At 35.6% G+C, this 9,063-nt stretch overlaps 2 protein-coding genes across 2 annotated transcripts; both read left to right on the top strand.

Annotated features, from left to right (window-relative positions):
- Positions 1 to 1,081: 1,081 nt before the first annotated feature.
- Positions 1,082 to 3,096, top strand: LOC125218238 (E3 ubiquitin-protein ligase At1g63170-like). The gene is made up of 3 exons (XM_048119873.1): positions 1,082 to 2,040; positions 2,125 to 2,461; positions 2,647 to 3,096. Exons 1-3 carry the CDS (start codon positions 1,559 to 1,561, stop codon positions 2,791 to 2,793), a joined length of 966 nt encoding a protein of 321 aa, XP_047975830.1. The 5' UTR covers positions 1,082 to 1,558; the 3' UTR covers positions 2,794 to 3,096.
- A 2,912-nt stretch (positions 3,097 to 6,008) lies between these two features.
- Positions 6,009 to 8,858, top strand: LOC125185446 (protein YELLOW LEAF 1, choloroplastic-like). Its single transcript, XM_048081980.1, has 5 exons — positions 6,009 to 6,124; positions 6,682 to 6,754; positions 7,439 to 7,596; positions 7,922 to 7,997; positions 8,427 to 8,858. Exons 2-5 carry the CDS (start codon positions 6,706 to 6,708, stop codon positions 8,621 to 8,623), a joined length of 480 nt encoding a protein of 159 aa, XP_047937937.1. The 5' UTR covers positions 6,009 to 6,124; positions 6,682 to 6,705; the 3' UTR covers positions 8,624 to 8,858.
- Positions 8,859 to 9,063: the final 205 nt, after the last annotated feature.

The raw sequence follows: 9,063 nt of genomic DNA, 5'->3' as shown, positions 1-9,063 counted from the left end.
GGGTTGATTCCCATAAAAATTTAAATTTTATGCTAAATCCACCATCAAATCAGACCAGGAACACAAAGCTATCAATGACATACACCAGCATATCAAATTCGAAATTAACAACGGTGTGGTGTATAATTACATACCTGTCGGCGGCGAGTTTTTTAGGGTTTAGGCGTTGGAGAGTAACAAATTCTGTCGCAGCTCTGTGGTAGATTTACAGCATATAGCATTCTTCGATGGGTAAAATGGAATGGCGCGGGAGATTAAAAATTTTAGGCGGCATTCTGAAATTGGTAGGGTTGTGTATAGGTTTTCAAGGACAAAATTGGAAATATAACAATTTCATGAGGACAAATAGGACAATCATGCTTCTTATCATTAGTTTTCATTTGCCAAATCAAAAACAATATAAGCTAGCTTAATAACCTTATCAGGGCAAACAAAAGGCTGGATGTGATAAGCCCTATCAGCCATATCTCGCAAAACCCTTTACACCTACCCTATCTCATTTAACCCTATCAGGGCAATTAAACGTACCCTACGTATATTTTTTTATCAAACAATAGTAATGAAATCTTATACGCGTATATCTTAACACAAAGCCCACGTTTCGTATCTTGATGTGCATATCTTGATATATCCCACGTTCCTTATCAAACGGACCCTAAATATTTTAAACTTCATGATTTATTTTTTATATTTTGAAAAATATGGGATGGACCAGAAATTGATCATCTTTCAAGCTTTATTTAATAAATTATTATATTTCATTATTTTTAAAATAAAGATAAAGTCTATTTTTATTGCCTTTTAAGTATAATATGACCATTTTACAATAAAAAAAATAACTCCTATGATTATTGATTAATATTTAATAGCTTCTGAACGCATTTATTTAAGTCGGCTCAAATAAATTACGTGTAAATGTAAATTAGGTGCAAAAGGTAGCATCAAAATTTGTTGGTTGACCAGTTATAGGCTTCCACATCTTCTTCTTCACGAATCATGGGCCCACACACGATGTATAGCAGAGCAGCAGCATCCATGGAATTGAACCAACAGAGCAGCTACTCTGTCTCTAACCGCCACTATTCAAAATCGTTTAAAAATTCGCAACTGGTCAACACACCTTATTATCTTAGACCCGTCTGCTTAATTTATAGTATTCGCGACGTTAACATCACAATCAAAGGAAAAACTGCTAATCAAATCGACACAGCGAGGAAGCCTTCCATTCTCAAATGAACAACACTTGCTTCGCAGTTAAACAATTAGACCTCAGGAGGTTAGGCCAACCGTCCATACTCTGTTTCTCAACTCACTTTGAATCAAAGCAAAGCCGTTGGATTCTTGGTCGCGATCCCCATCCATTTTCCACCTTCCACTCTTTCGCCAACTGCTACGCCTCACCTTAATCCCATCCTTTTTTTTATTTTAGAATCAAGATTCGGTTGTGCTAAATTGCTAATTACTACTGCGCCAATTTTGTTTTTAAGGCCATGGTTTTTGGATTAGAAAGAGTACTGAGCGCCAAGTGTTTGTGTTTTTGCCTCTGAGAGACTAATCAATGAATACGAGGTATTTCTTCAGTCCGGATTCACTATGCACTTCTGCAAGCGGGATATCGATTTCATCGGCTCTGCCGGCAGCTGTGGATGAGGGGATTGGCCTGAATTCGTGGCCAAGGCAGCCGTCGAGGAATACGCCGCCTTTCTTGATAAGATTAGCGATGAAGGTATCGAGGTCGAGGTCGTATAGTTTTCTGAGGAGAGTGTTTCATTACCAGAACGGGTCGGGGTCGGACCTCGGTCCGAACCCGTTTGATTCCAAGAGATGGATGCTGATGGAGTTCGTGGCGCTGGCGGTTCAAATCCTCGTCACGCCTTACGTTTTGGTCATCACCAAAGACGAGAAGCCGGTTTGGCCGATGCGAATTTGGGTCGTCGGCTATGCCTTCGGATGCTTCCTTAGCCTCGTTCTTCTCCTTTATCGCTACCGCCATGTTTATCTATCTCCACGAGATGTTGAACGAAGCAACGATGAATCGAGGTAGAAATCGTATATTTTCGACTTCAAATGATAGTAGTGATTATTGATATTGGTGCTGATGTATTTGTCTATGTGTGTGATCAGAAACTTGCAGAAATGCAAGACGTGGCTCGAGCTGATGTTCGCGATATGGTTCGTGATGGGGAACGTGTGGGTGTTCGACACGCGCTTCGGATCATACCACCGCGCTCCCAAGCTCCACGTCCTCTGCATCTCGTTCCTGGCATGGAAGGCCGTCACCTACTCGTTCCCATTCATACTGTTCGTGCTGCTCTGCTGCTGCGTGCCGCTGCTCAGCACCCTCCTCGGGTACAACATGAACTCGGCCTCCCTCAGCCGCGGAGCAACCGAGGAGCAGCTCTCCGCCCTCCCGAGCTGGAGATACAAGGATGTGGAGCAGGCTCAGAATCATGAGATTCAAGTAATCATTTACTACTATTACTTTCCCACACAAAGATTCTTTCACAGTAGTGTAAAAAAAACACACATCATATGACCCACAGTTTGTCAGCATGAGTTATCTTATGTTTCAATCTTATCTGATTCTTGAAAAGGAAAAGGGGGCTAATGAGATTTATACATGTTTGTTTTTTTTATTTATTACAGGAGTGTTGTATATGTTTGGCTAAGTACAAGGAAAAGGAAGAAATAAGGCAGTTGCCATGTACTCATCTTTTTCACCTCAACTGTGTGGATCAGTGGCTCAAGATTATCTCATGCTGCCCTCTTTGTAAGCAGGAGATAGACAAGTAGAAACTGCCCAATAATTCTTGTATTTTTTAGGTGTTAGTACATTATTTTTTTTGTTGCCAAAATAGGGGAAAAAAGGGAAGGGAGATGCATGTTTATAAGTTGTGCAAACACAGAATGTTACTAGAGTGAGTGGAGGCCATGTATATTGAAGGCTCACCAGTAATAGGTATCAAGATTTGCTTTGGGAAACAGTTAGATACTTAGAAATATACAAATGCTTGTTTTTTCTGTTTTTTTAATTGTTGTGGGGAATCAGAGGCTGTGCAGTCCACAATTATCGAATGAATGATTTTCTTTAATTTATTTAGCTCGAGTACCTAAAACACACCAGAAACTAATACCATTACCAACCACCAAAAACAATTTCTAAGATTAAAGTGGCCTACAAATTTGATAATTCATCTTCAACTATATTCCATTTTTCAAGAATTCAAGAATGCAAGAAGTAAGCATATAGAAAGACATCTTTGACGACAGTCATAACTCATATACCATCTCAACAATTTTGTTACGAGGTTATGGACTATGTATAGAACATAAATTAAAAGGATGGAGCCATAATTTGTTGAATAGACTAAAAATTTTGTTGAATAGACTAAAAATTTAGTGATTTAGACACACTATCACAGTAAATATTCATGCTTTTCATTTTTTTTTCTCTTTCTTCCGTTGTCTTGGTTTGACACATCACATGATAATGTGTATCTGGACAACTAAATTTTCAATCGAAGAGCAAAAAATTGTACTCCATAGTTAATAATCAAACTAACATTAATGAATTAATATAAAAATGAGACAAAGCTTCCATATATTATCGGCAAAATAATAAAAATACTTATGGTAATAAGGAATAGAGGGAAAAAAACATTATGAGAAAATATTCAGTGGTCCTTCCACACCAAAGTGTCATTATGAGGTGGTGTATTCAATTATTTAAATTTTGATAAATGAAAAAAATAAATAGCTCACATCCAACTAGACATGCCAACTAATAGAGTTATTTTTAGAAGATATTCAATCACTTTTATAGAAGATAAGCATTAAATCACTTTTATATAATAATATATAAATTTTAATATTGAAATTATCAATATGTTTTGGCATCCTACATATACACTACATACTTATATGTATAATAATAATATATTTTATATATTCATCATCTTTTGGCAAAAAAAAAGTATAACCACGGATTACAACCCTTTGTTAGTATTATTTGAATTTTATGATTATAATTTTCTTTATCTTATATGTTTATACATAAAAATATATATGTAAGTGAAAATGCACACAAACAAAAAGTATGATCATAATTTAACTTTTCTATTTTTTAATTGCATTTAAATAGTTATATGTACTTAGTAAATTGATATGAATGTAAAAGCTAACTTATACTAACTATTTAAGTACAACTTAAATATATTTATATATAGGAGAAAAAAATATTACTAGCAATTTTAATATTTTAAAATTATCAATATTACGTAAAAGTGGTTTAATAAATTTTGTAAGATTTTAATGCATTAAATAGGTTATATATTTATTTAGAGTAACTTAATATAAAAATAAAAATTAAATTATAACCATATAAGTGTGTCAATATATTTATAAGTGTGTCAATATATTTATGTATAAGAAGAAAAAATATTGACAATTTTCATATTTTAAGAATTAAGAATTTAAGATTGTGCAACATTCTATAAAAGTGGTTTAATAAATAGAGTATCTTCTAAAAATACCTTCACTAGTTGGCATGTCTAGTCATTTATTTTTCCATTTGTCAAAATTTAAATGGTTGAGTACACCACCTCATAAGAGCATCCACAATGGGGCGGAGGATGCGACGGACGATGCATCCTCCGCCCCTTAGTCCACCACTGCAGCACCACGGACTATGCACATTTTATCCTCCGCGCCCTATGCATCGTCCGCGGACTATGACACGGAGGATGCATCCCCCAGCCTATCCTCCGCCCCTTAATCCGCCATTGCAGGGGGTGCGGCTATAGGGCGGAGGATGCACACATTTTTATTTTTAATTTTTTTTGTATTTTCTTCTATATATATCATCAATTTTTTTACTTCATTTCACACCTTTCACTCCACTCTCTTCCTCGTCTCAATTTCTCTCTAAATGCAATAATGAATTTCGAAAATTTTTCATTTTTGCAAGCACAAAAAATAAAATAAAAAAATAAATATTGACAATAGGATTTGCCTTTAATTTAAGTGTTTTTATATTTATTCTTGCTAATTGATCTGTTTGTAAACATAAAAAATAAATATTGTAGTGTTTAAATATTCAAATAATAAATAAAATACGTAGGGCGGGGCTTAGGGCGAGTTATAGTCCGTCCCATTGCAGGTGGAAGGGGCGGAGGATAAAATGCTGATGTGGCAGCGCATAGGGCGGGGCTTTGGGCGTCGCATCCTCTGCACCATTGTGGATGCCCTAATGACACTTTGGCGTGGAAGGACCACCGATTATTTTAGTTAAGTATGATATCTAATTTTATTTCTAATTCTTACCATAAAAACATTTATGCTTTATTAAAACTTAAAAGCCTTGTGCTCCTACTAAACAATGTTTTTGAGAGCTTCTCTATTTAGATAAAAAAGAGTTGCATCGTTGGCATAACTTCAAATTTTGAGTTTTTCCTCATTATTTGTATTTATTCTTACATGACGTAAAGGACCCTGCATTTTTATTAATTATTCCAAACTTATGGATGATAAGGTGGACAATTGTTATACATGAAATGATTTGGGCTCTTATCTTTCTTTTTTTGTTGCAAAATGTTCGTTGACCGCCATTGTATCTAAGGCGGCTAAAGTGGGCTCATTAATTATGTTTTGTTATGACTTATGTGAATTTGTTTGTTGGGGATAAATTCTATAAAAGAAAAATCCCTTATTTAATAAAATAATAAATTTACAAATTAAAGTACTAAGTACGTACCTATTTTATTCTACAATTCTCTAAATTAAATTACAAATTTATTTTATAATATGAAAATTAGAAAATTATAATTTTTTTATAGATAAATGAATATTACTATAAATTTAAAGATTACTATCACATGAAACTCAAAATCAAAAACATTTAGCCTCAAATATTACCACTATACCATTAACCAACTCCTTAAAAATCATACTACTATTAATTAATCAATTACTAATAATTAATTAATTAGTTGTGAAAGAAGACATAAAATTCACGTGCGATGCACACTGCATAAAAGGCCTTTGTCATCTAATAATCTCCTCTCTTCTTTTGCTGACCTCTCTCGCTCCCTCCGGTTCGCTCCTCTGCCATTCCGGCCGATTCCAGGTATACTGCTCGCCTCAGAATCTCCGTCGCTCTTCACTTCTTCAGAATTAGGTCTTTTCAATACATGCTAATTCATTCCCTTAATTACCCTTTGTTGATTTATTGCAATGATGTTCTAGATGAAGATTAAATGTTCGTTTTGCGGCTGTCGTTATCTATTTTATTTGTTTTTCCCAAAAATTAAGGATTCATCTTCGACAGAGGGCTGCGATTTGGTTTATATTTATCTGGACTGCTGTATTTTAATTTTCAATTGTGTTTTGTAGCAGAAAAGATAGGGTTAAATTTGGTTTCTTATCACGAAATTGTTCAGTAAAACAGCTTTGATTTTGTGTGTTTCGGTTGCTTCCATTGGGAATTGGTGGTTTATGTGAAGTATTTCAAGGAGATCATGCACCAGTTTTTGTTTTTGTTTCTAAGTGAAGACATCGTGTTGGTGTCTAGATATGGGGCAATTATTGCAGAGCAGTTCACTCTTGGAATGTTGGAGCTGTTTCTAACTTCAATTAATGATAATGTGGGCATGCTCATGATATTTTGATATTGACTTTTCCCAGGTGGTATCTGTAATAAAGAAGGATATGTCACTCATTGCCACTGTTTCCAGTCCAATTGCATCACCATGTCTTGGTATGACTCTATCACCAGATGTGTAAATTGCATGGATTATCTTATGTTTTTTCAGCTGTAATGAGCATCTCACATTAGATGATGCTTTGGAAGCTTTGAAATTTTCAATTGGCTATTTGAGTTGTCGTTAAGTATTGTGATTTAGGTAGACTAATTCATCTGTTGTGCTTGCGACATATACTATCACATATGTTTTCAAGGAGTATGATTGGGTAAGAGAACGGGGTTCTGATTGGTTAGAACACTCCAGAAATGTTTGCTTAACAGCATAGGCTTAAAGCCCATGGATTCATTTTCTGTTTAGTTTTAGTTATGGACTAGATAATGATAGTCTATCAACTTACTCTAGTTGGGCATAATGTGAAAGCAGTCTGGTAAAGTCCAAGAACAATTAATCGGATTTTTTAGGACAAGGGAACATAATTATCTATTGCAAGGTGCAAGGTGCAAGGTGCATCTTGCAGCCCTCAAGATATGGTTTAATAAATCCACTTTCTGGTTCATCAGTTGATTGCACTGCAAGGAATCGAGAATTCTTCATAATTCCTTTAAATATGATTTGTGCTATAAATGAGCTATGTACAACTGACAGTAATATTATTTCAGTTTTCTTCACTATGTTGCAGTTGAAGTTTTATGCTATTGATATTAGTAACTTATACGGATATTTCTTTCTCTTTTTAGTACAATCACAAGACCGGTATTTGAAGCCACAAAAGAACGTCCAAGCTCCAGTTCGAGTAAAGCCTCTTTGCTTGCAGTTTCATTCACTTGAAAGGCAAAGAATCATTACTCATTCTTCCAGAGTTAAACGTGCTTCTGTGATATGTGCTGCTGCTCTGGTAACTTACCTTATTTGATGTTCTACTTATGTTTCATACTCCAGCTATCTGCTATGAATATGTAATCATATCTTTGAGGATGGAACCTACTTGTACAAAACATTTAGTACGTGCATGTGAAGTTACTTTTACTTTTGGCTAATCCACAAACCAGCAGAACATGCTGCAATACTCTTTATAGATTGAAAGAAATAAGATCTTGGCAATTATTATGTTGGCTCCCAAAAGAGGGTTTTAACTTTTAGATGCGCTGTGTCTGTCTTGTTCTTGGTAGCCAGCAACACTAAGTAGAACTTATCAGCTTAGTGTGTTTCTTGAACTGCAGAGTGCCACCTGTGCTTCAGAACAAACGCAAACTGTGACTCGCCAGTCATCTACCATAACAGTTGCACCCATCCAAGGTGAATTTTTTTTCTATGCACTTGGTTTTGATGTAGCATGCAAGTTATCAAGTGAGGTAGGCCTGCTTGATAATGTATATCAGAGGTGTGAGAATGAGTTTGGTGTAAAGTAGAGTTGTTCCCAAAATATGTTTCCACACACCCCTCCCCTCTTCTTTATGTATTGTGTAGTTTAGTATGTAAACTATGACTATAACATGACACCTGGGCTGCTGCCAAAAACAATCCATCTTGAGATGGCTCCTATTTCGAGTTCGTTAAGAAGTATGCCAGTCTACGACCTATCTTATCAATGAGCTCTTTGTGATTGATACCATGTATTATGCATATTTTATCACCGTGTAATCACTGTAAAGAACCTGAGCTGCTTGGATTAGCCAATATGTCACAATCCGATGCCTGAAACATTACTTTTTTTACCCGTTTCAGGAAAAGAAAAGTCTCCAGATCTAGATGATGGTGGAGATGGATTTCCACCCCGTGATGATGGTGATGGCGGCGGCGGGGGTGGTGGTGGTGGCGGAAACTGGTCCGGTGGGTTCTTCTTCTTTGGCTTCCTTGCTTTTCTGGGTTTTTTGAAAGATCAAGAGAGTGAAGGGACCTACAGAGATGAAAGGAGAAGATGAGAGATATTATGTGTTCCGTGATGCTATATCGCTTCCTCTTTACCTTTTACACTTTTGGTTATTGGATGATCTATGTCTTGCTCTATACTCTCTGGGTGCTTTAGTAGGATATAGAATGTAGCTGTGGAATTTCTGGTGACAAAAAATGTACCGTGCACTAATTATAGTCTTCTTCAGCTTGAATTGAAAGTTGAGAGAGAAGTAATATGATCCATTGCAATTATTTTGTCGATGAGATTATCGATTGGGTCCAATTGTTCTAGATGTATAGACATTGTTTAAACCTACAGATACTGTATAATTTGATGAAATTGTTAAAACTGAATCATACACTGTTCAATATCGTAATGTGAATTTGATGAAATTGTTTAGAAATATTGAAAGTTGCATGTGAATTTATCAATTTCAAAACATACTTTGGTTCGAATATTGAAAGTTGC

This window comes from Salvia hispanica, chromosome 4, assembly GCF_023119035.1.
Source record: "Salvia hispanica cultivar TCC Black 2014 chromosome 4, UniMelb_Shisp_WGS_1.0, whole genome shotgun sequence".
Lineage (NCBI taxonomy): Eukaryota > Viridiplantae > Streptophyta > Magnoliopsida > Lamiales > Lamiaceae > Salvia > Salvia hispanica.
The sequence above is the reverse complement of the archived record's forward strand: the minus strand, read 5'-3'. Positions and strand labels throughout refer to the sequence as shown.

Coding starts and splice junctions, on each gene's coding strand:
- LOC125218238 (XM_048119873.1), top strand. CDS start 1,559: ATGAATACGAGGTATTTCTTCAGTCCGGATTCACTATGCACTTCTGCA. Junction 2,041..2,124: donor CGAAGCAACGATGAATCGAG/GTAGAAATCGTA, acceptor GTGTGTGATCAG/AAACTTGCAGAAATGCAAGA. Junction 2,462..2,646: donor CTCAGAATCATGAGATTCAA/GTAATCATTTAC, acceptor TATTTATTACAG/GAGTGTTGTATATGTTTGGC.
- LOC125185446 (XM_048081980.1), top strand. CDS start 6,706: ATGTCACTCATTGCCACTGTTTCCAGTCCAATTGCATCACCATGTCTT. Junction 6,755..7,438: donor AATTGCATCACCATGTCTTG/GTATGACTCTAT, acceptor TTCTCTTTTTAG/TACAATCACAAGACCGGTAT. Junction 7,597..7,921: donor TGATATGTGCTGCTGCTCTG/GTAACTTACCTT, acceptor CTTGAACTGCAG/AGTGCCACCTGTGCTTCAGA.